This window comes from Herpailurus yagouaroundi, unplaced genomic scaffold, assembly GCF_014898765.1.
Source record: "Herpailurus yagouaroundi ecotype Mexico unplaced genomic scaffold, PumYag 188, whole genome shotgun sequence".
NCBI lineage: Eukaryota > Metazoa > Chordata > Mammalia > Carnivora > Felidae > Herpailurus > Herpailurus yagouaroundi.
The window spans coordinates 36,547,347-36,574,831 of NW_024412419.1; the positions used below are offsets into that span (position 1 = coordinate 36,547,347).

General features: G+C 48.3%; 1 protein-coding gene across 1 annotated transcript in view; it reads left to right on the forward strand.

The window, feature by feature from the left end:
• LOC121044528 (two pore calcium channel protein 2-like) overlaps positions 1 to 21,685 on the forward strand; it is a 33,713-nt gene extending 12,028 nt beyond the window's left edge. The window contains exons 9-19 of the mRNA XM_040496886.1: positions 1,393 to 1,594; positions 10,074 to 10,218; positions 11,653 to 11,838; positions 13,096 to 13,160; positions 14,334 to 14,421; positions 14,975 to 15,044; positions 17,044 to 17,263; positions 17,409 to 17,499; positions 19,345 to 19,458; positions 19,693 to 19,817; positions 21,036 to 21,685. Coding sequence (XP_040352820.1) covers positions 1,393 to 1,594; positions 10,074 to 10,218; positions 11,653 to 11,838; positions 13,096 to 13,160; positions 14,334 to 14,421; positions 14,975 to 15,044; positions 17,044 to 17,263; positions 17,409 to 17,499; positions 19,345 to 19,458; positions 19,693 to 19,817; positions 21,036 to 21,181 — 1,452 coding nt within the window. The 3' untranslated portion in view covers positions 21,182 to 21,685. The remainder of the gene's footprint in view (positions 1 to 1,392; positions 1,595 to 10,073; positions 10,219 to 11,652; positions 11,839 to 13,095; positions 13,161 to 14,333; positions 14,422 to 14,974; positions 15,045 to 17,043; positions 17,264 to 17,408; positions 17,500 to 19,344; positions 19,459 to 19,692; positions 19,818 to 21,035) is intronic.
• The last annotated feature ends 5,800 nt before the right edge of the window (positions 21,686 to 27,485 follow it).

A 27,485-nucleotide genomic window follows, 5' to 3' on the forward strand; every position in this document is an offset into this window, starting at 1 on the left:
GATGATTTTCCTGAAGGGAAGACATTGGCTTTTGGCTTCTGATCCTTTTGGTTCTGTTCTGAATTTTTCATTGCATAGGGAGGGTCCCACCGGGGAGCAAGGAGAAATTCAGGGAGAACTTGAATGTTTGCAACTATGGAGAAGCAGGTGGTGGGGCTGAGCCTGTTGGTGGCAAAATGGCCTTTGAAGGTGACTGGCTTGTCCACATCCTGAGCAGTCTGTGTACTGCTGGGACTTGAGCTGCTCCTGCCCCAGAGGCCAGGCCTCCCAGAGACCCTCCTATCTCAACTTCCTCCCTCTGGGTGGAAGGAGGTTGTCCCAGAGAGTCTGGTATGCTTCTCCTCTTTTTTTTGCTGCTGGGCAGAACTGCTGCTGTACCTCCCCCAGCCCCAAGGAGGTGTTTCTTTGGGTAATCTTCTGCAACAGGGATCAGTCAGCAAATGTCTTAAATGTGCTTTAGGTGCCCAGCACCACACAAAATTCTGAGGAGTCAAAAATTATTAAGACACAGCCCACACCCTCTGGGGTGCCTGGGTGACTCAGTCGGTTAAACGTCGGACTTCGGCTCAGGTCATGATCTCATGGCTCGTGAGTTCGAGCCCCACGTCAGGCTCTGTGCTGACAGCTCAGAGCCTGGAGCCTCCTTTGGATTCTGTGTCTCCCTCTCTCTCTGCCCCTTCCTGCTTGTGCTCTGTGTCTCTCTCTCAAAAATAAATAAACATCAAAAAAATTAAAAAAAAATTATAGTCTAGCTGTGTAATCAATTAAGTGATGACAGTACTACGGGGAGCAAAAAGAGTGGGCGTCAGGTGGCTGATTGTAACCCGAGGAGGGCTGTGCAGCAACCCCCACCCCCCCACCCCCGCTTCTGGAAGATTCCCTGTGCTCAGGCCAGATGGCAGCTCCGGGCAGGCCCTGCTGTCTTTCCTGGCCTGGACCTCTTCCTTCCGGACCACTCCTGGCCTAGTTTCACTTCCCTGACTTTTCTCCTCCTCCCTTCTCTTTCTTGATTGACTTTAATGGTAGATCTATCTTCTCCCTCTCTGGGGTCTCCCTGTGTCTCAGCAGCACACCCGATTTCCTTCCTTTCTGGAAGCTTCCTTCCTCCTGGGCAGAGTGGAGTTGGGACCAGTCTGCCTCCTGCTGCTCTGTTTCTCACCACACAGATTATCCTTCACGGGCTCCCTCATTTGAACTTGGTAAGACGAGTTCTGTTTATGCAGACGGGTCAGCTGTGTGTACCTGCAGCCGGGGAGGGATTACGTACCCGGCATGTTAAGAGACCCAGCGGGGCCTTCTCTTTGGCTGTTTAATTACCTTGAAATGTTTAGGGTAAAGAAACAAGGCTTTCTTGAATCTTTCTCTTAAAAAACACAATTCTATTTTTTAAAGAATGAGATTCGCAAACTGGCGTACCTGAAACGTCACAAAATGATAGAGGCGTTCAACATTCTGAAAGTCAAGGTGGGCACAGAGTTTGTGGTCATGGAGGCCCAGTGGAGGCGGCTGGCCAAGGTCGTGGCACCACACATCAGCGGTCCCCACCTGGAGCTCCTCTTGAGGATCTCCGACGAGGGACAGAAGGGGCACGTGGGTAAGAAGGTTTGGCCGCCGACATTCCTCTTGGCTGTGTTCAGAGCGGGCAACTCCTGGGGCACCTGGGGGGCTCAGTCGGTTGAGCATCCGACTCTTGATTTCGGCTCAGGTCATGATCCCAGGGTTGTGGGATTGAGCCCTGCGTCAGGCTCTGCACTGAGCGTGGAGCCTGCTTTGAGTTTCTCTCTCTCAACCCCCCACTCGTGCTCTCTCTCCAAATTAAAAATAAATAAATTTTCAAAGAAGTGGGTGGCTCCTAAAAGTGATTCGTAAAACAGCAGTACTGTTTTCTTGTTTTCCTAAATTTGCAAATAAAAATGTGTATTGGCACTCCCCGCTGGCAATAATCCAGTGGAATTCGGGCCCTCAAAGCTGTGTTCGGACAGGGCTGTCCCCGTGGGAGTTGTCACCATGAGCCATCCCAAAGCCTTTACCTTGTAACGGTCATTCCACCACTGACTCTGCTTTAGGGACAGAATCTAAAATCAGAAGAGAGCTGTGGAAAGAAACATCTACATTGCATTCCATATTTGAAAGTAAAAGGTTGAAAGTAGCCTAAAATTCATGTATTAATGGTCGGTGGCTAGTATGAGTAACACTTCCTATCTATGGCATGCTTATCGTGTGTGAGCCATTGTCATGATTGTTTCCTGCACGTGGTGTGTACGTGATCCTCCCCCTGACTCACTGAGGGGGGGATTTTTGTGATCCTCATTGGTCAATGTGGAGACTGAGGCTGGGAGAGGTTAAGCAGTTTGCCCAAGGCCATGCAGCTGCAAAGTGGTAGAGGCCATCTGACTCCAAGGCCCATGTTTTGCATCATTGTGCTAAACCGCCCCAGATTCTGATAGTCACATAATGGAAAATTTTGGCGACATTAACAATGACTGTGAAGATAAGACAGCAATTCAGAAAGATGTGAGGTGACTAAAATACATCCCAAACTGTGAAGCACCCTCATTTCACCTGTTTCAAGAGAAGTCTAGATGGAAACCCACCAAAAGGGAGCGGTAAGTGTGACAGGATGTAAATTTACATGAGATGAGGACTCTCAGACTAGTCCCAGAGGAGCCATAGGCTTCCTTAGGGCTCTGTGCACGCGTAAGAAGGAAAGCACAGTGATTCTCTGGAACTTACGTGCAAAAAGGAGAATGAAAAGACGCGTGTAGTAAGATACCGCTAAATGGGTGGTATCCATGTCTTCCAGTGAGAGTTTTGGACCTTGGCTGGAGGAAGGCCTTTGCCCTCTTGAATTAGCAGGATTTGGCTTCCTGCTGAGCCCTGAGCATGTCTCCTCAGCCACCAGCTCGAAGTTGCGGCTCCGAGTGCCTGGTCAGGAGCCAGGCTTCTCAGAGCCTGAATGACTGCCTTGGTGGCCCCCGTTAGGGACCGGTGGTGGTTGCCTGTGCCCTTCAGCATGCCGGGATTAGGGTTCTGCTAATGGTGGCGAAGGGTGACTGGTCCCCGGGCAACCCCTGAGCACAGTGCTTTTTCATGTCCAACCTGCCATGGACTGATAAACAGCAAAAATCAACACTCAGAAAAATGAAGTTACAAAGTGTAAAGTCCAAGTCCCATTTTTTCATCATTAGAGTCCGTGGACAAGATCCTGGCAATTGTTCTACAAGTTTCTGTATTCAGCACTTACCCCACAGAGGGTGGAGAAGACACGGACAGGGCCAGCTGTGGCCCAGGGACATCTGTTTGAGGACTACTACTCTTGACCTTAGAAGAGAGGGTTGGGACTTGGGTCCCCTTGGAGGTCCCACCCCACAACCGGGGTGGAGTGGCTGGTCAGTTCAGTCCAGGTGTTCCCAGACTTCGGCCCCTCTGGTGTTGAGAATTCTTCCCTGATGGTTTAGTAGCTTTGCTGCTTCTCGATGATTGGGACCCTGAACATGTTGATGAATCTTCAGGGCTTTCTCAAATTTCTTTGCAATTCCTTCTGTAAAGTGAGTTCCTGGATTGCCATTGAAAGGTGAGGTGTTCCAAACCTAGGGCTGGGGGCTTTTCGAAGTCTTTGTCTGTCAGGCATGGGGAGGCCTATGCACTTGGGTATCGCCTGCTCATCCAGAAAAGATACACATGGTCACTAGGACATACACGAACGTTTCTTTGTTGATAAAGTCAGTCCAACTATTGGTAGTTGTTTCCCAAGTGGGAGTACGAACTGCTTTTCTTTGTCTTGACAGCTTCTTCCATGTTCTGGGCTATAAATAGGCTGGCTTTTAAACGATACCATTCAGCTGTGGCAGGGTAAATATGGAGCTTACCAAACACATCCAAGTTCTAATGGCACCCCTACTTGTTTGGATGTATCATTCCATGAATTACATGAGGAAGAGGAGGGAGGAGCTCTTTGATGCTCCCGCACAACTTTCTGGAGAGTGCCAGTGAAGATCTGTGTATAAAACACCACCGCCACCACGTGTCCATTGGCAGAGGCTCTCCTCCGAATGTGGGTTGTGATCTGGCACAGGGTGAGGTCTGTAAGAGTTACCAAAGGAGGCCGGTCAGGGACAAAAGGGAGCAGAGGAAGGGAACAGAGGCATGGCCAAAGCCTGCTGTGCTGTAGAATGTTTTCAGGCTGGCCAAGGACAGCCATAGCAAGGGGAATGTGTGGACCACTTGACATTATAACTCTTCCAGAAGTGAGAGGCCTCACGTCTTTCCAGGGGTCCACAGTCATCCTTGAGATAATGGAAGTCAGTAGAAGTGTTGCAGACTTGTGAGAAATAAGAGAATCTCCTCGGGAAAGGGCTCCAAATCCAGCTCCCTGGGGCAGAATATAGAGATGGAAATGACCAACCTTCCCTACCTCATGCGAAGAGTATAATGGGCCTGTTGTGAATTTTATCTATTCATGTTAATGTTCATGGCATACACATATAGTCAATACCAATGAATATGCTTAAATGCCAGTGTGATTTGAAGCTTGAAAACTCTTTTTTATAGAATGATGTAAGACAATTATTATATAACATTTTAATGTGGGTGTTCTGAAGAACAAATATGTTTATACATAGGGACGTAGCGTTTTAATTTCTTTGGAAGTCTTTAGGTAAATCCAGACTCTTGCCTATTTATCTCAACATTCATTAGTCCAATGCCCCCAATTCAATTAGTGACTTTTTTTTTTTTTTGAGAGAGAGAGAGAGAAAGAGCGAGAGAGAGAGAGAGAGAGAGTGCAAGCTGGGGAGGGGCAGAGAGAGAGGAAGACACAGAATCAATCGGAAGCAGGCTTCAGGCTCTGAGCTGGCAGCACAGAGCCCGATGTGGGGCTCGAGCTCGTGAATCGCAAGATCATGACCTGGGCCATAGTCAGACGCTCAACCGACTGAGCCACCCAGGCGCCCCTAGAAAATACATTTAAGAAACCATAAGTAGTTGATCCACTACTGCTGATATTAAGGATTTGTCAGAGAAGTAAAAACTCTATATGCTGTGTCCACATAGCTGAAATGAGTAACTCTACAGGGCCTTGTGATTTCTTTATTTATTTGATGTTTATTTTTAAGAGAGAGACAGTGTGAGCAGGGGGAGGGGCAGAGAGAGAGGAAGATACAGAATCTGAAACAGGCTCCAGGCTCTGGGCTCGAACCCACGGACTCTGAGATCATGATCTGAGACGAAGTCGGATGCTTAACCGACTGAGCCACCCAGGTGCCCCAGGGCCTTGTGATTTTCAATATTGTGTGAGATTTACACAAGTTGATTGATGAAGATCCAACCTTTAAAACCACAACAGTTTATATTATGCCACATGGTTCTAACCCATGGTTAGATTTATGAACACCTAGATATTAACTGAGATCATGGCACCCACCGACCTATAAGATAAGGATGAGGGGTGTGAGAAGTTCCAGCCATTTTAGCCTCTTTGGAGAAAAGAAATTTTACATGAACTAAAATGCCATATTTGCAGTTTTTATTTACACTGAATAAAATCAGGAAAAAGACATGAAGCCACATTTTAAACCCTAAATCATAAAACAACTTAGTCTACTAGTTTTTCTTTATTGGGAGCATTAAGTCAATTTGGATTAAGATTTTAAATTGTTTTAGTTTGATTAATGAAGTAATTTTATAATGTTTTAAGTTTTAGTCAGATGTCTTTAGATTTAAACTTTTTAACCAGATCTTTAAAATGTATCTTTTTTAAATTAAAAAAAACAAATAAATTATAAACCATAAAATGAAGTAATAAAAATAAATAAAATGTATCTTTTTACCAAAAAAAAAATAATAATAATGAAGGTTATTCCCTCCCCACCATGGACTCTCTGCAATTAACTAACTGTGGCTCTATTGTGAATTGCACATCTTTGTAAAAAAAAAAAAATTTAACTAGGTGCAGGCACTAAGGACAGTAAATAAAGTGACGGTTTCCATCTGAGTTTCTTAAAAAATTATAGAAATGCTATTTAAATTAATAGTTCATTGTTTTATATATTTTATGATCATAGGGGCCGGACTTTATAAACCAGTTTGTTAATTGGGGGTTGTATTTGGAAGACACATCTGTCAGGCAGAGAATCATGTTAAGATTGGTTCACATAATATTTAATTTCTCTAGCATTTTTAATATATTTGTACAAGCTAAGAATTTGTCACAGGTTTTGTTAGAAGAAGAAAAGGCAATCGTGGAGCTTGAAATTCATTCCTGCCCCCCCCCCCCAGGGTGTTTTTGTTTGTTAGTTTTGTTTATTTTTTTAAGGGATAGCACATTTCAAGCGTAAAGAATTTTTCACTGATTTCTTTTTTTTTTTTAATTTTTTTTTTTAAACCTTTATTTATTTTTGAGACCGAGAGAGACAGAGCATGAACAGGGGAGGGTTCTGAAGCAGGCTCCAGGCTCTAAGCCATCAGCACAGAGCCCGACGCGGGGCTCAAACTCACGGACCGCGAGATCACGACCTGAGCCGAAGTCAGACGCTTAACCGACTGAGCCACCCAGGCACCCCACTGATTTCTTCATCTTTGGAGGATTCTTAGGCCTCTATTCGGAATTTAAGGAATGACGTGTTTGCCTTAAAACAACAAAATTAACAATCCATTGGGAAGTGTTTCCCTGCGGGGTCGGCAGCACTACCACACGCCGGGTGGCTTAAACCACAGAAATTTATTTCCTCACGATTCTGGAGGCTGGAGGTCCAGGACCGAGTTGCCAGGGGTTGTCCTCTCCCCTTGGCTGGTCAATGATTGCCTTCCTGCGTCTTCATGTGGCCTTCCCTCTGTGTGTCTGGGTCCTAATCATCTCCTCTTGTGAGGACGCCAGTCATACGGGATTAGAACCAACCCAATGGCGTCACTTTAAGTTACCTCTTTAAAAGAGGCCCCTCGCCAAACGTAGTCACTCTCTGAGGCCCTTGGAGCTCAAACTTGAACACGCTAACTTGGAGGGGACACAGGTCAGCTCATAAGACCTGGTTTTCTGCTCCTGGCCGTAGATTGTTATCCTCCTTGAGAACTTTCTTCTGTCTAAGGTTAACCTCCCCCAGCCCTCCACACAGATAATCTTTGAAACCTCAAGTCCTACTGTCACTTTGTCAAAAGCTTAGACTTGAGAGCATTTGCAGTTCTGGAAGACAGAACTGCAGTGTTTTTATCTCATCTGCTGCAGACTTCCCCGCTCACGCCATGTGACCCCCTAGTCTAAGGCTCCAAGGCCACTGGTGGCACCACATTGACACAACTCACCTGAATGTATTTCTCTTCTTCCCTAGTGGCCCTGCAGACATTCAGCGGAAGTGGCTCATGACCTTTTGAGCAGGTTAGAGGCAAGTGAAGGAGGTAGGCATACACCCTCGAGACATACCCACAGGACCCTGCTGTCTACTGACTGGCTCATGATTTGGAGTCAGCGAGAAATCTGGGTCCTCAGCCCTCAGTTCTGAGCACTTCAGAGATGTGGCAAAAAGAAAGTGCCAGTGAGCTTATGGCTCAACAGACTTCCCAGCATTTTACCTTTTACCAAACAGCGGTGTTGATGTAAATATTGTTACCGGGGAGTGGGGGGCACCTGGGTGGCTCATTCAGTTAAGCATCTGACTTTGGCTCAGGTCACCATCTCACGGTTCATGGGCTCAAGCCCCACGTCGGGCTCTGTGCTGACAGCTCAGAGCCCGGAGCCTGTTTCAGATTCTGTGTCTCCATCTCTCTCTCTCTGCCCCTTCCCCGCTCACGCTCTATCTTGCTCTCTCTCTCTCTCTCTCAAAAATAAATACTAATTTTTAAAAATATAAATATTGTTACCAGGGCAGACACATCTTTACAGAAGACAGCCAATAAGATCTGTCGGCTTTTAAGAATCACAGGTTGTATTTTACGGGACATAGCAGTAATTTCTAATGTCTGATTGTCCAAAAGTCTCCTGGGTTCAACTAATACTTTCAAAAGCAGTTTTAATAACAAAAAGTTGACCAGAATTACATGCTTCACAGTGGTCACCAATACTTCTCTGAACATTCTCCCGCTTCATCAGCAGTTATGAGCATTGTGGTTTCTAAGGCTAAACACTGGAATTTTATTAGTACTCAGTGTTAAAACTTAATCCAGTATTAAACTGAGAAGCACAAACTTACAAATATGGGAAGAAAACAAAGAGAATATGGAGAGAATAATGTATCTGCAACAAGGGTTGGCAGACGATGGTCCACAGGCTAAATATGGCCCACCACCTCTTTCTGTAAATAAAGTTTTATTGGAACACAGCTATGCTCATTCATTTATGTATTGTTTATGGCTGCTTTCATGCTGCTCAGCAGAACTGAGTAGTTAAAACAGAGATCACATGACCTACAAAACCTAACCTATTTACTGTCTGACCCTTTACAGAAAAAGTTAGCTGACCTCTGATCTCCGACATAGAATGTCAGATGGATACAAGTGCCTTAACATAAAATTACTATGGTTTTGATTCTCCTTGTTTTTTCTTGTTCCACTGAATCTTCCAGATTAAAAGATGTGAACCCAGTGAGACTAATAGATTCCCTTTTGGTGTAAGTTATTTAGTGAATGATGTTTTGACTGGATTCCCTGTCTGTAGGTCACCCATATACTACCCATGGTTGTCATGTCATCGTCCCCCTAACCACTGATGGTGATCCAGGTCCCTGGATCCAAGATACCCTGGCACCTAATTCTCCAAGGCTACATTTCTGCCTGAGCAGGTGTTACATGCCTTTGGCTTTTGAGACATGTATGTATATTTTCCTTCTAACTCTGAAGACCCAGGAACTTAGATATCCTAAGATATCTATGTGTGTTTTTTCATCTAACTTGATGGACTGCTGTTCTTTCATGTTCTTGGGACCACAAAACTGTTAGGGAAGATAGCAACATGAGTGTGTAACATCACTCAAGTCTGTGTCTGATTCAGGCTCCTCGCTCAGATGAGGCCACACTTCTGACGGGGCCGAAGTCTGGGTTTCGGCTGATGGCAATTCCTCATCGTCTTTCTTGCATAAACCACGCTATGGTGATAAGCGTATAGCCATCGTTCATCATTTACTCCCGAAAACTGGAATGGAGCTGCAGACATCTGCCAGGCTCTCTGAATGAGAAGCCTTCTGGGATTTAAAAGCACCCGCCCCAACCTGGCCCGTTGTCTCAGCTAGACCTGATCTGCACCGGCAATTTCTTTAGCTTTCTTTAAATTTTCCAAACGTTGACTTCGTTTCTAAACTTTGTTTTCAAAGAAAACTTGGAAAGAAGTTGTAGGAGGTTACAAGAAGAAGCAGCAACATTCTTTACGTAGCCTGATTTGATCCGTTGATGTGATATTCTTTAGGTTGTATGGAGCAGGAGGTCATGCATGAACAGGGTTGAGGACCAGCCCAGTTGACTCCTGGCCAGCATCTGACCTGTCTAGCAGGGGGGAGGTACGCGGGGTGGTGGAGAAGAGCCTGCTGGCCCTGGGCATTCGGTGGGTCTGGAGAAGACCAGCTCAGCAGTCATGCGGGTCCAGGTTGGTCAAGAAAGCCCCGGCGAATCTTGGCCTGGCTGGTGAGCCCACTTTTGGAGAAAGCTGTTGGTTTGAGTGAATCCCCGAGAAGGGGAAGAGAAGACGATAGGGGATTGAGGGGAAGGGTGTGGATTACACCTACCTCGGAGGCTTGGTGGAGAGAGAAGGGAAGGAGAGTTGACGCTGGAGAGGCAAGTCAGGCAGAAAGCAGGGATGGCCCACGTGAGGAGGAAGGTGGGTGGAAGGCAGGGAGTGAGGCAGCGGCATCTGTGAACTGGTGAAATCACATGCTTGGGTTGGCTGCCTTGGGTTGATTGCAGGTCTGAGTGAGTACAGGTGGGGGTCTCTGCACTGGCTGGCTCCTTGGCCTTGGGCCTTCCCTTTGAAGCTCCAGATCTTCACCTAGGCAAGACAGATCCAAGAGTCTACGCTGATTTGGTATCACCCTTGGAGCCTTAGCGACACAGTGGCTGTGTATTGGGGATCTTTTTTTTTTTTTTTTTAATTGCAGACAAAGTGAACTTTCTACGCTTGGCCGATCTCCTCAACATTCAGGTGGTCACCATCAACATCAGGAGACACCCACTGGAAGACTGGATGCCTCGGGTATACCGGTCATCTGCAAGCCTCTTGGTCCAGAGGATGGTTCAGCACAGGCAAGTGAGATGGGGCCAGTTTTCTCTCAAGTTACTTTCAAAATGGAGGCGTTTGCAAATGCTGTCTGGACTGAATACATTTCATTCTTGAAATTATAAATCAGCCCCCTGCTTGCTGCTTTTGGTTTCTCAGGGAGGCTTGCAAAGGGTTCTGGATGTGTTTGTTCAAAAGGACAGGCTTCTGGATTATGCTTCCTTCTGCCCTATTTCCTAAGATGCCCAAGGGCCACAGACTAGATGTGCTGTCTGAGCCAGAAAAACTGACCGCTCTCTGAAATCAGAAGGTTCTAGCCTCATCTCGAGTGATTAGGAAGTTGATGTCAGATATGGCACTTTGACTTTGTAAAGTCTGTGGTAAGAACTCCTGAATTAGAGTCATTGGAATGGTCATCAAGAAGACCATCAATTCTTTTATTCTCAAGCAAATGGACTCCGGAAAGAGGCATTCATTGTGGTTGCAGATCGTATATTTCATATGCGTGGCACAGAGTAATCCGTATCATCAGAGGCTCGTCCTCTTGCTCTCTGAATTTAGTGTTTCATAGAAGAGAATGGTTCAGAAGTCCTTGAAAGTGTCTCAGCCTGTGACGCAGGCACCCCGTATCCCTTTTCGCTGTCCATATTTGGTATTTATCAAAGCCCTTTATGTAGAGACTTCTTCCCATTACTCCCAGCCTTGAATTACTGATGTGTTTCATGTACTGGATGCTTGTGTGTTCACCTGAGGCATCCTGAGCTGGGTCCTGGGTCTAGAGCTTCACAGAGAACAGTGGGGTAGGAGCCCCTCTTGTCTTCCCAAGGGTCACCCCGTGTTCTCTGACGCACAGGGACAGGCACCTAAGCAAAGAAGCCTGCTCTGTAGTTGAAGAGTCGGGTCAGAGCCCAGCTATCATACTTTTTCACCCATCTCCCCCCAGACTTGGTGAGGAGGATGGACATATCAGTCCCCTGGAAGGCTATGTGCCTTAGGGGTGAAGAGGCTTTCAGAAGCTTTCTTAGTTAAGGATGTTCATTTTCTAGGGACGAGTAGCAGAGGTGTAATGATCCCGTGCTGAGCCCTAAACCCTCTCCTTGCCCCAGTTCTGCCTAAGCTTTCACCTGATCCAGGGACTATGCCCCCAGAGGGGAACCTGGAAAAAGCACGCCTCTATACCCCCTGCTTGCTGAGTCTTCATGTTCTCCTTGGCTGGAAGGGCTACACCAAGTATCAGGGTTGGCAGGTGAATTTCAGGACCCTGGCCGTGCCGGAACCTTTACTTACTTGAGTCACAAGTGTGCATGTGTGTGCGCGCGTGCATTGGCGGGACGGGGGTTGGGGGCATCTCGTATTCATCACATTATTGGGAAACAAAGTAGCCCCTCTAAGGCTCTGAACATGCTCCTTTTACGGAAATGTGTGATGACGGGATCTCTTCTTTTCTTCCCTCGTGGCAGGATTTTTGTCTGGGTTTATGATGTCATCATTCTAATAAATGCCATATTCATTGCTCTGGATGAGAGAAACCCCTTCATTTCCTACGCAGAATGGCTTTTCCTTTCTCTCTACATTATTGAAATTCTCCTGAAACTGTACACATACGAGCCCAGAGCCTATTTTGACAGAAGGCAGTTCTGGAACTGGTGAGCATGTGTATTCTGGCGTGGCAGGGGGTGGAGGGAGCAGAGGCCCTGGGCGACGAAAGGGGGTTTTCTCTCAGTGTGCGGAATATCGTAGTTTTTCAAGCTCCAGCTGCCTGGTTTTGGCGCATCTTATAATGAAATCTTGGGGGGGGGTGTGTGGAAACATCTGGTTCAGGCAAAGCTGTTATTTAGGATGTGAGTTTGAACTGACTCTAGCTAAAATGAGAATCGCAGATCATGACATCCTGGATTTGGAAAGGACCTTAGAACATCATACCCAATGAGGCAGTGCCTTCCATAGCTGCCTCAGCCCACTCCGTGGTCTTTTTATCAGAGAAGTTGGCAGATGTGGCTGGACAGTGAGACCGCCAGTAAGCTTTTTCCCACACTGGGTGTGTCACCTGTGGCCCTTTCTTCTCCAGGCTGTGTACCTCCTGGTCTTGAACTATCACCCACATGCTGTAGACCATCTCAGATGCACCACGTGCATTGGCGGGGTTGGATCTTGGTGGTCACTGCTCTCGGTGCCAGGAAAGTCACTGGGGATGCACGTGTGGCCAAAGAGGAGCTAGTTATTCTCGTCCAGTGCTTTGGCACGGCTGTCCTTTGATACTTCTGTCAGGAAGAAAAGTGACGATGTGATGAATGTCCCCTTTAATTAAAAAGTTGCAATGTACCCAGTAAAATTAATACCAAGAAAAATTATGCCATGCATTCAGAAAATGTGTCCAAGTATTCTTGCAAGGACACGGTAAAACCTTGGACTGCGAGTAGCTTGTTCTGGAGTGTTCCGCAAGACGAGCAGACATTTCTGATAAATTTTAACTTGATAAACCAGCGACGTCTTGCAATACGAGTAGTACATGACGCCGAACATCACGTGATCACGACTGAGCCAGTGGTTCTTGAATTTCACTTTGGTATCCAAGGGCTTTGGATTGCAAACATGTTTCCGGAATGAATTATGCTCACAAACCAAGGTTTTACTGTATATCATTATTTTGTAAGACAAAGTAATAGGACTTGGTTGACTGCTATGAATTCCCTTGGGTGGTTCATTGGAGCAGCCAGTGAATGATCATTGGATCATTCAAATGTAGTAGTTCTTGTTTCATCTCCACTGTTCTAAAAATTACGGAAATCAGTTTCATGGCCGGCTCATTGCTTCTCATGAGACTCGATTTAAAGTTTTCTTGGGATCAGTTGTGTCCTCACAGGCCCTTCCCTTGATCCTTCACTTTGCTTCTGCACCATTAGGTTTGATACGCTGATCATCATCGCGGCCCTGGTGGCCACTGTGGCCAACACCACCATTCAGTCAGGTCAGTGCCACGGGCTCTCGGCTTCACCACCTCCTGGGATCGTGCATTCAATTGGTAGCCTTTGTTGAACATCCACCGTGCACCACTAAGGTGTTTGGGATGAGGCAGCGGAGATACAAGAGAATTCGTGAGAAAACGTTCCATGTTCTGAGAGGGATGGTAGCCTTGTTTGTGTTTCGCTGTAATTAGAGATTTCATTTGTATGCATCCATCATACCAGATAAGGATCTGGTCACCTCCTCTCCAAAACTGCCCTCAGTCTCATGGCTTAACCTCCATGTCCATCTTGGCCCCCCTGCCCATCTCGGTCCCCTCCCATGGTCCAGCTGTAGCCGGAACTCTGCATTGTCCCTTGCCCACTGCCCTCTTGTGTCTGCACACACATTCCACCACCATTGTGCACACTCCTTCCTGTGGACACAGAGGGGTTATTGAGAGATAGTGCAACAACTTCTTCTCCTTCTTCTCCCTCCTCCTTGTCCTCTTCCTCCCCTTCTCCTCCTCCTCCTCTCCCCCCTCCACCTCCTCTCCCCCTCCTCCTCCTCTTTCTCCTCCTCCTTCTCCTTCTTCTTCTTCTTCTTCTTCTTCTTCTTCTTCTTCTTCTTCTTCTTCTTCTCCTTCTATTTATTTATTTTAACAGGAGAGAGGGGGCCGAGAGAGAGGAAGACAGAGAATCCCAAGCGGGCTCTGTGCTGAGGGCCTCCCCAATGCAGGGCTCCGTTTAACAAACCGCGAGATCGTGACATGAGCCGAAATCAAGATGCAGACACTTAACCTACTTAGCCACCCAGGCGCCCCAAGATAGTGCAGCCTCTTAACATAACTCTATGAAGTGAATATTGGGGAAGGAAGGGCTTGTTGAAATGTGTTCTGTAGAACCTGATCCACAGTCTTTCTTAAAGACGGTCTGACATCTACACCTCCTCTCATGATTCTCTAGCTCTAGGGGTGGGAGGGCACGCCCGGTGTGGTTTTGGCGGGGGTGGGTGGGGGGGGTGAGTGATTCCAGGAGCACTTACTTCCTCATTGCTCAGAGCCACTGCCCTGGTCTTGAAGCCGCATCTCTCCCCAGTACTTACGGGGTCTCAGACCTCACTGAATAAAAGGGACGAGCCAGAGGCACCCATAAAATGGAATGTTACGTGATGGTGGGGTTTCTTTTGTTTTTCCTAGCAGGAAAATACAACAGTCAGCAGATACTGGATATTGTGTTGATCTTGAGGATACTCCGGCTCTTAAGGATCATTGTCAGCATTCAGAGGTAAAGATGGGGCGACGTGCACTCTGGTGGTTCCCACACTGGAGCCGACCGGAAACCCTTCCCGCCTCAGAACTATAGACGCACCCCGTTACGAAGCCGGAACGTAACCTGTACGGAGGACCTGGAGTTCGCTTGGGGCCGGGGGGGCAGTGGGGCAGGGAGGGAAGTCAGGATGGTGAAGAGCACCCACGTGGCAGCTCCCTGAGGGAGCTCTTGTCACCCACTTTCATCCCTGTGACCCCTTCCCTCAACTGAGCAGGCTGCACGGTGACAGAGTAACAGCGGCTCTGGTGGCAGCTAACGCTAACCTGAGTGTGCCCGCCGACAGCCCTCGATGTAGGGGCTTTTATCATCCTTTGTCCACAGGTGATGACGATGGAGCTCAGAGAGGTTGAATGGCTCCCCCAATGGTGCACAGCTAAGAAGGCAAACTCCTGACAGGATTTAAAGAACAGATCCAGGACTGGGGGAAGGGATATTGAACCAAACCCGCCAGCCTGGTGTCAGTTTTACTTTGCGGCTTCCCTTGGGCCACCTCTTGGTTTTATCCTAGGTTCCGGGTCATCGTGACGACCTTAATTAACATTGGGCCCACGATACTGACGTTCGGTGGACTCGTCTTGGTAAGTGGCTTGTCCTTGGTGCTGATCTACGTGAAGTAAGCGGTAAGATGCTCTTTCTTGGCAACTGTCCGTAAGCCTTATTTTAAGTGAGGAAAAGAAAGGGCGATTAAGCACACGAGACCCACTGGTTTCTAGTACTCCTTTTCTAGAATTATCCGCTGCCTGCAGACCCTGGGCATATGCCAGTTAAGGTACACCGGCGACTGGGATAGACACCAGAACTTCCGCGGCTTAACACAGTCAGTTTCTTTCTCGCCCGCGGTCTAGGTGGGTCTTCCTGGCTGGCAGGTGCTTCCCAGGGATGTAGGTTCCTTCCGGCTCATGGCTGTGTCCCCCCCCGCCCCAGACCTCAGATCCTTCTTCGTCCTGCTTGTGGCCTCAGACCCCACCTCAGGGAGGCCAGGGGGCTGGTGTCTCCCGCTCAGGAGAGATTCCGCACCGCGAAGGACGGAGCTCGGATACTGGTGGACACTCTTCTTTTTCGTTTCTGTTAGCACAGTGAGAAATCCTATTAGTACAGAAGAATGAAAGGTAGACTTCCAGTCATTTCTAGCCCCCACCTGCCTCTTTCCCAGATATGACCGTTATTCAATGTTTCTTGTTCCTCTTCCTAAATATCTCTATGTCTGCAACAAGCATACCACGGACATGCATGTCTGTGTCTAGTTTATTGTTCGGTCAAATGGAATGATCCACAAAAGGGTGCGCACCTTTCTTCCACCTCCTAACCTTGTCCCACGTCCTGGAGTTCACTTGTGTCCGTGTCGGCTCTGGGAGGGTTAAGGGTCCCACCGCAGAGGAGACTCGGGAGCACATCTGACCAGCCCCTCTACTGACAGACCTCTGAGGTTGGTCTCCCCTTGTTGCCATCACAACTGACGTGGTGAGGGCCATTCTTGTACCTGCCCCTTAGTGTGCTTCTGTACGCTGATCCGCTAGGTCAAGAGGGAGATGTGTTCAAACTTTGGACGGCTTGGTGGCCAGTTGCCTTCCCAGAGAGTGCTCCCTGTGTACCCCAAACGACAGCGCGTGACAGCCTGTTTCTCCGCGCCCTTCGCACCCTAACCAGGGGTTCATTAAGCACTGCCCTGTTTTCCAGTCTGACAGGGGAGAAGATGGCACCGTGTTGCTTTGACGTGCGTGTCTTTCGCGTTTCATGAGGCTGAGCGCCTTCTCCGTGTTCTTTTGGACAGTTTTGCTTATCTTCCCGTGAGCAGCGTGTTCATATCTTTGGTCCATTCTTCTGTTAGTTCTTAAATGTGATTTGCAGGAGTGTTTTGCCGATTAAGGAAATTGGCTATTGGCAAGTTGTTTTCCTTCTCTGTCACTTGTGTTTTGAGTTTTTCTTTCTTATCTAAAAGCTTTTTTGTTTTTTTGTTTTTTTGTTTTTTTTTGTAGATTTTGTATGTTTTGTTATTTGTCTATTTTGGGGCTGTATAAAAATTGACATTAATTATATAGCCATATTTGTTAGTCTTTTATTTTATAGTATCTCGTTTTTATGTCATGCTTAGTGGGGCCTTTCCCCACACACTTCTTTTCCCCCAGTTCCTTCATGGTTTGTTTTTTACATTTGACCCTTTCGACCCTTTGGAATTTGTTTTGGTATAAAAAACAGGGTGAAGACACAACGTTACTATATTTTTTTTCCCTGGAGGACCAACCATTATGTATTGAGTATTTAACCCACTAACTTGCTAGAAGCTTTGGTTCTGATGCATAAGCCCATGGGAGAGGTCACGGTGTGGTCCAGCTGGCTGTGTGTCCTCTGTCCCTCCACGGACAGCTCAGGCTTCTCCAGCAGAATAGCCGATCAGTCCGCCCCCTAACCCCCACGTCCACCCCCACCCTGACACTGCCTGGGACTCGGTTGGGGAGGGCAGCCCTTTCTGCTGGGCGCACGGACTAGCAATGTCCCCAGCCGGCCTCTCCAGCCCGCCCCTGGCCCCGCGATTCTGCAGCTCGGTGCGCCCCCTGGTGACCAGTGCTGCCGTCCTAGGTGGTCTACTACGTGTTCGCTATCATCGGGATGGAAGCATTCCATGGCAAAGTCCGGTTCTCTGACCCGAATTTCACCAGTCCTGATGCTCTGGTGTGTGGGAACCCAGCCTTGAAAGATTCAGCATTTGCCCGAGACAGGTACTGCAAGAACAACTTCAACGACCTGGCCTCCTCGTTCATCGTGCTGATGGAGCTCACGGTGGTTAACCAGTGGCACAATATCCTTTCTGAGACGGACCCGGCTGCCTCACCGGGGCTTCTTGGGGTGGGGCAGGGGGGTGGCGCCGAAAGTGACTTCCAGGAGCATCCGGGGGGGGGGGCACCTGCCGAGTTCCCTGCAGGTTGACGTCCTTAGCCTCCTACTTCTCGCGGGCGGCTTTGCCCTCGTGACTCACCAGGCGGCAAAGCTGTACTTCATCGGCTTCCACATCGTGGTCGTCATTCTCATCGTTAAGTGAGTCTGCTCCCGCCACGCTGGCCGATTCCACATCTCCTCCCTCCCTGAGCACGTGTAGCCGCTTTACCTCCCTTCTCCCGTGTTCCGTCCACCTGCTGTACGTTGTGGGTCGGCACTGGAAGGGAGGAGTCTTACTTGTGTCCACATTTGTGCCCTTGTTGCCTGCCAGTGCGGTGCACCTCTGTGCATAACACGCATCTCACAGTCTCAGAGGCTGTTGGGGTCAGAAGGACTCTGGGGTCCTGGCCGGTCTCCCTCCCCTCCCCCGCCCAGACCGAATCCCTTTAGAGCATCCCTGTGAATGCCGATCACCCTCGGCTCCAATCCGTCCTTCTGGCTCCTTCGAGCCTCAGAGTCTGTTCCCTTGTACAGCTACGGTCCCTCCCTGTCCTTGCGCGGGTACAATGGAACTGTGTCCCCCGATACAGTCCCTTCGTTGGCTCCAGTTCTGGTCCTGGCTGTTCTTCCAGGAGGGAACTCAGCTCAGCTACTGTTTGACAGCTGCTGTGACACCCCACCACCCCTCCACAGGGTTTCTGTTCCAGCGTCTGTTCATGCGTCACAACCTCTGGGTCTTGCTTCTTGGTTCCTCGTGGGACCCGGAGCTGAGTCCCCTTGATCACGGGAATGCTCTTTCAGAGAGGTTTCCCGACTGCCGTACCCCTCGCACGGCGGTGCGCCTGCAGCCCCTGGGGTGACCTCCCGGCACCACACCGTCCTTGTCACATCAGGCCTGCTTTGGCCAGCCACCACTTTACTGACTTTGGCTCAGGAATGACTCAAGAATCCTGGCCGAGGAGGGGAGGGGAAGAAACCCCGTGGGTGGCTCCGATCAGGCCTGCTCGTCCTTACACAGCCTGAATGGAACACGTAGTGGGAACAAGAGAGAAACACCTCCCTGGGTGGCTCTTACAGAGGTTGCTGGAGCGCTGGGACCCATCAGGGCCAACAGCGTGGAAGGCTGTAGGGACGTTCCTGGTCCTCTCCTCTCAAAAGTATGTGGGCGCCGTGGGCGCCCTGGGCTCCATCATCATCACTGTTAAGGCAGAAAAGGTGATGGGTCTGAGATTCCTCCCTGCCTGCACGCCCGCAGGTCAATCCGCGCGTATATACCACGCGTACACACAGGTAGAAGGTACGGCACCTTGGGTCAGAGACAAAGACGCTGTATTACTCATGGTGAAAGCAGCGGCAGAGCAATATCCCGTGTCTGTTCCCCGAACATTTGTCCACAATGAGCAGCCTGGTGAGCACCGCCTGGGGTGGGAATGCAGGAAGGAGCTCCAGAATGAGGAAACTGATCTTAGATAGGGCAGCTGGGGACCTTCCCATCCCCCCCTCTGGAGAGGGAGAAAGGGACTTTAGTTTCACCTGGAGTGGAAGCAGGCCCCCAGGGAGGGCAAGGTGAGTCTTTGCTGCCCTGGGCTCTCTCTGTAGGGGAGGCGTTGTTGAGCTTTACATCCTGGAATGTCTCGGGGGACAAGCATTCCTGAGTCGGCTCTCCGTGCCTTTGCTCAGACAGCCCAGACTGTGCAGAAACTTGAGATATTCATAGAGAATTGTCTACCAACAAATACTTGGCCTAAGCTTCCCCTAGAAACAAACCCATTTTCTTTTTTAATATTCACTGTTTAAAGAGGTTATAAAAGAAGAATGGTTTTCCAAGTGAATGAAAGTTGTGCCCAATCCTCGAGAGATACTGTTTGTCATTCCTCCCTTCTGTGTTGTATTTTCTTTGCAACAATAGGCTGCCTTTTTATTTAGGCTCACACACTCTTTGGGTCCAGGCTTCCCTGTCACCTGGACCTCGGCTAACGCCCTCTACCTCTTCCTCTTTCCCAGTATTTTCATAGCATTCATCTTGGAGGCATTTTTTGTGGCATATTCCTTAGAGAAAAGTGAAGTGGAAACTGCTATCGAGAAGAAGATTCAAGAGCTCGGAGTGGGAATCCAAGAGTGAGTATTGTGTTCCCCTTCGTGTAGCTCACAGACCTTTAGAAGCAGACTGGCCACGTTTAATCTCTAAGTGTCTCGTGACACCCAGCCTGGTCCTGTGGGTCAGTTCTCCGGGACCTTCACTGTCCGGAGCCCTGGATGTGGCTGGACAGTAACACAGGGCCTCGGCTGGGAGGACACAGGCGGGACTCAGCTGAGGGACCTGACCCTGTTCATGTCTCTTCCTCCTTGAAGAGAAGAAATGCAGGACAGGAAGCTCGTTGATAACATGGATGCTAAGGACAGTGGCTTTAGTGGGGACGATGGAGACAACAAAAGGAAGGACCTGAAAGGCTTGTACTTCAGAATTGCATCCAAAAGTAAGTTTTAAGGGTGCCTAGGAGGCTCAGTTGGTTAAGCATCTGACTCTTGATTTTGGCTCAGGTCATGATCTCACAGTTTGTGAGTTCGAGCTCCACGTCGGGCTCCACACTGCTGTCGCAGATCCTCTCTCTCTGCCCGTCCCCTGCTTGTGCTCTCTTTCTCTCTTTCTCAAAATAAGTAAACTTGTTTTAAAAAAGTAAGTTTTAACCCAATGCAAAACTTCCTCCGATCCATGCTCCTCACTGCAGCCAGAAAGATGTTTTCCGAATGCAAATCTGACCTTCGGTGTCTTAAGGATAAAGACAAGGGCAAGGGGCGCCTGGGTGGCTCATTCTGCTGGGCGTCCAACTTTGGCTCAGGTCATGATCTCACGGTTCATGGGTTCGAGCCCCGCGACAGGCTTTGTGCTGACAGCTCAGAGCCTGGAGCCTGCTTCAGATTCTGTGTCTCCCTCTCTCTCTGCCCCTCCCCTGCTTGCCCTTTCTCTCTCTCAAGAATAAACATTAAAAAAATTAAAACAAAACCAAAAAGACAAGGTCCCTTGTCGTGGCCGCTGCAGCCCGTATGTATGCCTGGTCTCTCCTTCTCTTTCTCAGCCTTTCTTCCTTCCCTCTGTGACTCGCCATGCTGGCTGCATGCCATTGATCTTTGAGTGACTGATTGGTCACCGTCTGTCTTCCTTGTAGACTCAAAGCTTCCCGTCGGGTGCAGGGCCATGTCTTCTTGCCCTCCGCTGTATCCCCAGGGCCTCACGATGTGCCCGGGACATGGGGGCCCTCAACACCTATTTCTTTAGCCATTTTATTCTCAGTGAACTCGCGGTTGGCTGAATAACCCACAGCAACCTGCGTGTCAGTTTGGTCTCTGGCCGAGGTGCCACCTCCGAGTGAGCAGCTCAGCATGGCCTGCGGGAGCCGTGGTGTGAGCAGGGCGCCCTTACTAGGCGTCACCCTCCCCCATCCTCCAGGGAGCACCTTCTCCTTGGGCTCTAGAGCTCTGGGTGGCTGAGGAGCACAGTGGGGTCCGCACCAGCACAGATGAGTGGTTCTTTCCTGACTTTTTTATCCTTTCTTCCAAAGAGCGTTTGGCTAGCCATGCTTAGAGCGTCGTCTTCGACTCAGGGGCCATCCTTCCGGAAAGCCCAGCTCTGCCCGAGTTTTCCCCTTCCGGCCCCAACACGTGCCAGTTCCGTGTGCCTTTCTCCCTCCTCCTAGAGTACAGGACCGTGGACGCCTTGCTGCAGCAGATGTTTGAGTCTGAGATTGCCCCAGAGGAGGAAGGCCCTTCGTTGGATGAGATTCTGAACTTTTCACCCGGTGACCTGTATCCCAAGAATCCCAATTTCGAAAACAGTGCATGATCCTGGACCTTTAAGGGTGCACACGTGGAAACCAAGCTAGGCGGCCATCCCTTCTGGCTTATTCTATCTAGAGGTGATTTTCCCAGCCCAGGTCGCTCTGTGCTGTGACCAGCCTGCGCATCGGCCCCTCCTGCCCTGAGCAACCAGCTGAAAGGTGTGGAAAGGCTGCTTCCGAGTGCCCCGCCTGGGGTTGTTCTGAGGTCTGATCAGGGCAGTAAGGAGGGGGAAATCTTGGAAGAGATTTTGAGGGGCACTGATCATACACATGGACCTACACGTGTGACGCCCCTTCAGTGGGTGTGTAAAAGCTTTTCATTTATTTTTATGTGATATTATGCGATTCTATTAAATCACATGCTACAGTGTTACGTGAATGAATTTTGAATATTTACATATGGTAAAGGAGTATATCTAATACAGTAGCTTTTAGATGTGGTGTTTATTCAAAATGAAGGAAAACATGAATGCGAAAATAAAATTCTGTCACAGTTGCTTCTTTTTCCAGGGAAAGCTCTCAAAGCTTTTTTTTTTTTTTTTTAACGTTTATTTATTTTTGAGACAGAGAGAGACAGAGCATGAACAGGGGAGGGGCAGAGAGAGAGGGAGACACAGAATCTGAAACAGGCTCCAGGCTCTGAGCGGTCAGCACAGAGCCCGACGCAGGGCTCGAACTCTGGGACCGTGAGATCATGACCTGAGCCGAAGTCGTACGCTTAACCGACCGAGCCACCCAGGCGCCCCTCTCAAAGCTTCTTAATGTTTATTTTTAAGAGACAGAGACAGAACGTGAGGGGGGGAAGAGGCAGAGAGAGGGAAACACAGAAACTGAAGCAGGCTCTAGGCTCCGAGCTGTCAGCACAGAGCCCGACGCGGGGCTTGAACCTGTGAACCTGAGCCGAAGTCGGACGCTTCACCGACTGAGCCACCCAGGCGCCCCCCCTCAAAGCTTCTTTAACTACATTACAATGATAGCTAGCTTTTGAGTAAATCAGTCTCCGAGGTCACTTTCTCCAGCTGGAAGTCCCCCAGTGCGGTGATGTGCTCCTTCCGGGAAATTAAAAGGGATTTATCTTATTTATTAACCGAATTTGTAACTGTGGTAAAATACCCATCACATAAAAGTTACCATCCTAACCAAGTCTAAGCGTATATAGTTCGATAGTTTTAAGCATATTGACGCTGTTGTGCAACGGGTCTCCAGAACTTTTTGTCTTCCCAAATGGAACTGCAACCGGTCAAGGCCAACCCCCTCTTTCCGCGCCCCCCTCCCCGCCCCGCCCCTGGAAACCACCATTCTGCCTTCCGTCTCCAGGACTCTGACCGTTGTGCCTTGCAAGTGCATTTGAGCGAGCGTAATCCTTTGTGAGTTGTCAGGGTATGACTCATTCTTCTGTACCTTGTCACGGGCCCCACTATAAAGGGGCCCATGACCTGAGGTGCAGTGAGACCTGAGTCATGTGTCACGTCGGGGTGACATCTGACGCTGGCTGGGGAGGGATTTCTTTTCCTTGGTTCTGAGGGTGACCTCTGGTGTAGGAGCAGGGCCAAGGTTTCGGGCACCCACTCTGGGGCCAGGTCGCCCAGTGTCATACCCCGGCTCCCCACTGAGTGGGCTACTTCATCTCTCTGTGCCCCGTTTGCTCACGTGCACTTGGGGTAAATGGTACCTCCGTCCCAGGAGTGTAGGAGTGAAGGAGGATGAGGACCAGTGGCACCCCGACCCAGCCGCTTCAGCGTTTGCTCTTACAGATTGCTGTTCCTGGTTTAAAGCCATGCCTGGGGTCCGGCATTGGTGCTTTAGAATTTTCTTACCATGACGCACCCCAGGAGGTGGGGCATTGCTGACCCCTCTGAGGGGATTTATGGAGCCCTGCCATCCTCCGGATTGCTCCTATTTCTTTGTATATCTAACATTTATTGTGATGTAAAGTATGACACTAAATGTATCGAGTGACAATTTCTTTAACTTGAAAACATGCTGGGCGTTTTTCAATTACAAACTATGCAGTCATTGTAAAAAAAAAAAAAAAAACCCAAAAAACAACTCAATGCCGAAATACAGTAAAAAGACAAAAGTTGCTCTTTCTTCTTCCTTCTCCTGACACCCACCTCCCCTTCATTCTTGCACTGACAATCGGACACCCCCCTTCCCAGTGGTGGTGCTGAGTTTGTTGTGTATCCTTCTGGAAACAGATCTACCCATTTACAGTCATGTGTATCATGCATATGAATATAGGGTATACGGCTGACCCTTGAGCAACATGAGGGGGTAGGGTTGCAAGTCTGCATAAACTTTTGACTCCCCGCCCCCCACCCCCCCAGGACCAGACTTTGCTAATAGCCTACTGTTGACCAGAAAAGCCTTACCAATAACATAAACAGTTGATTAACACGCAATTCACATGCTATGTGTATTATATACTATATTCTTACAATAAAGTAAGCTAGGGAAAAGAAAATGTTAAGGAAGTCATAAGGAAGGGGTGCCTGGCTGACTCAGTGGGTGGAGCATGAGACTCTTGATCTCCGGGTCATGAGTTCGAGGCCCACATTGGGTGTAGAGGTTAAGTAAATAAATTAAAAACAAAAGAAAGTCATACGTAAAATACATTTACAGTACTATACTGTAATTATAAAAAAAAAAATCTGCTTATGTGTGTACCTGCATAGTTCAAACTCATGTTATTCAAGGGCCAAAGGTAATTGCATTTCTTATTCTAAGAGGGATGTCATGACGTTTTTCCTACGTATTATTCAAGAATCTTTTTTTTACTTACCAGTGTTTTTTATTGAGATACGTGTGTGTTTGTACATATGCACACACAAAACGCTATCAAGTGTTCTGTACCATCAGCATTTCGTGATTCATTGAAAGCTTTACTTATTCATAGACCTATACATTGTTCCACGTGTTCAACATTAAACGGTAACAGAGTAAACCTTGTCACGTAATTTTCTTCATGTGTGACTCCCTTGGGCGGGAGAGACTGGATCCCGGTACTATGGACATGCAGCAGCCCCCATGGCCACCAGGGGGCCCCCACGGCCCCCCGCCTCCGTGAACAGTCTCAGAGCAAGGGGAACAGGAAGGAGTTGTGGCTGTGATTGACATCTTTCTCCAGGTCTGTCTTCTGCCTTTCAGTGAACTTGTCACCCCCACGTTTTGTCCCAGCTGTACACTTCATTCCTGTCTCCTTGGCAGGGGGACGGGACATGACTGATCAGACCTGCGGGCCGTGAGCCCAACTGGGGCCTGCACCTCACAGGTCTTGCCCTGGGGAGCAGTCTCTGTGTCTTCTCCACCACTGAGAATGGCAGCAATTCGAACATCCTGGAAGCCTTCTGTGGAGGATGGCAGGGTCAGTGCCCGCATGGGATCGCTTACCCCCAGACTGTAACAGGAGCTTGAAATCACTTGTTTCCTCTAAACTGTGTGTGTGGGTTTTCCGTTACAGCACCTTGGCCAGCCTGTAGCCTACCCAGCCCAGTAATGGGTTTGTCTGAAACATTCTGGAATGGAGCCGACGGACAGGTGGACTGACTTGAGGGATCAGGGAAATGGACGACCAAGGACGCTGACCTCCTGGGATGAATGGCAGAAAAAGGTGTGAGTGATAGCTTTGCAGGTGAACTTACACTGGGCCAAATGCCCGGCTCTTCAGGGGCTCTTACTTCTGATAGGCAGGAGTTATGCTTGTAGTTCCTTCATGTCTTAGGAAAAGTAAATTTTAGAATCATTGCGTTAGACCACAGATAAAATCCAGAGGGAAAGGGCACTGGTAACAGTAATCTCCGAACTTCCTATGTGAGCAGATTTTTTCTTAGAATGTGGAGCGTGGGGCCAAGAATGAGTAGGAAATGCCTGGACCCAAGATAGATATTAAATTGGAATCTATGCCGAGTCTAGCCAAAGTTTGAGCACTTGGGATTACTTGCACCCCTGCTCAGCTTTTCAGGAGACACAGATATTGAATAAGACCCAGCCCCGTCCTCAGGGAAACTTCCGTCTCATTAGCGGAGTGAGCCCGAAGTTTCCTCCCTCCCAGAGCTGACTTCGGATACCTCATCCATTTCAGTTGCCCTTTAGATGCACAGCTTGTTTCCTTGTGCAGGTAAACAGTGCATGTGTGCGTGTGTGTGTGCGCGTGTGCAATCTAGACAACTGATTTATAATTAAATGAAGATGGTTGCTATCGTTTGTACTAGGTAATGGACAAAACAAAACAAAACGAAAACTATTTGGCTGAAGTGCTTAAAGTAGCTTACTTTGTTCAGATCGAGCCTTTCTCCCTGGAGACAAGGCCGTTGCTAGGAAATCAGACTGTGAAGTTTATTTAAATAAAGCCCTTGGCATAGATCAGACACCAGATGGGCGACAGCAGTGCTGAGATGACACTGTGGTCAGGTCAAGGTTGTTGGTGCAAATAGCATGGACGATATTTGGAGTGTGAGAGAAGCTGACAACCCAGTAACAGCAAATGGGTGGATGGGAACAAAGTACAAGTCAGTAGGGGCTGGACGCCAGCGTGCCTGGGTGGCTCAGTTGGTTGAGCGTCCACTTTGGCTCAGGTCATGATTCACAAGTCGTGGTTCACAAGTTCCAGCCCAGCATCAAGCTCTAGGCTGACAGCTCAGAGCCTGGAGCCTGCTTCGGATTCTGTGTCTCCCTCTCTCTCTGCCCCTCCTGCTCACACTCTTGTCAATCTCTCTCTCAAAAACAAACATTAAAAAAAGTTTTCTTTAAATGGGGGCTGGACACCAAGTGTCCTCCCTGCCCAAGACTGAAGGCACCCACAGCGGCCTTTCCCAGATGGACACATTTCACTCTTAGTTTAGTAAACAGCACCCTTATCTTTTCTTGTCTTGTTTTCCTTTGAAAACAGCCACTTTTGAAAGAAAAAAAAAAAACAAACCACAATCTTGGTTTATCAGTGCTCGGTTATTTTGACACTTTCAGAACAAATGTAATTTTAGTTTGTTTGAGGAGGTCTGTCCCTTTTCAGCTTCCTTCCAGATTGAGTGTGTAATCAGTCATGTAGATTACATTTTTTATTTTCAAAATAAAGCATATTTTGGGATCCCATTCTATTAATTCATCCTGCAGACACATTTGCACATGCACTCAACTTTTTTGTAGCAATAAAACGGTGAAACCAATGATCTGTAAATAGAGGACTGGTTAAATCAATAAATTCACACAGAGGAATGGCAGAGAGCTGGACCAATACAGATGGGAAGATGGGCAAGAAAAAAGTGTCCTAATACATTGTGCGAGAAGAGATGGATGGATACTTCTTCAACGCGACTAAAAACCCCTACCACAGGGCAGCATCGTGAGCTCACTGGATAAACATAAGAGCTCCCGCTAAAGCAGGAGGCCGGGCTGCCCAGCGTCACCGTTTCGCCCTTTCCTAGTGGTCCTAGGCCAGCGGGAGAAAAATCACCAGCGAAAAATTGGGAAAGACATAAACATGATTTTCATACGGGGCGCCTGGGTGGCTGAGTTGGTTAAACGTCCGACTTCGGCTCAGGTCGTGATCTTCTTGTTTCGTGGGTTCAAGCCCCACGTTGGGCTGTCTGCTGACAGTTCAGAGTCTGGAGCCTGCTTCTAATTCTGTTTCCCTCTCTCTCTGCCCTTCCCCCACTTGTGCACTGTCTCTCTCTCTCTCAAATATAAATAAACGTTAAAAAAATTTAAAAAAACCCATGATTTTCGTAGTGATGACCAGTTACTGGGAAACTTCAAAAGAACCATCTGAAAAGCTTTTTACAGAAACCAATAGGGTTCAGATGCTCAAACTACCACCTAGACAAAAATAGGAAACTAGATCTGATTTAAGCAGCCAAAAGCTTAGTCTTAAGTATTTATTTTAAATATTTTTAAATGTTTATTTATTTATTTATATTGTGAGAGAGCGTGAGCAGGGGAGGGGCAGGAGAGAGAAAGGAGAGACCAAATTCCAAGCAGGCTCCATGCCGTCAGTGCAGAGCCTGACGTGGGGCTCGACTCCCTAACGGTGAGATCGGGGCCTGAGCCGAAACCGAGAGTGGGATGCTTAACTGACTGAGCCACCCAGGCGTCCCTAGTCTTAAGTATTTAAATGAGTACTAGTATCGAAAAATGAGAGCACTTTTTTTGTATTTCTCAACTGAGAATGGCATTTTGAGACACAAAAGCCAAAAAAGGCCATTTGAAACTTTATAAATCAGAGTATAAAACAAACATTTCTTAAATTCGTGGAAACAGGGGCGCCTGGGTGGTGGCTCAGCGGGTTGAGCGTCTGACTTCAACTCGGGTCATGAT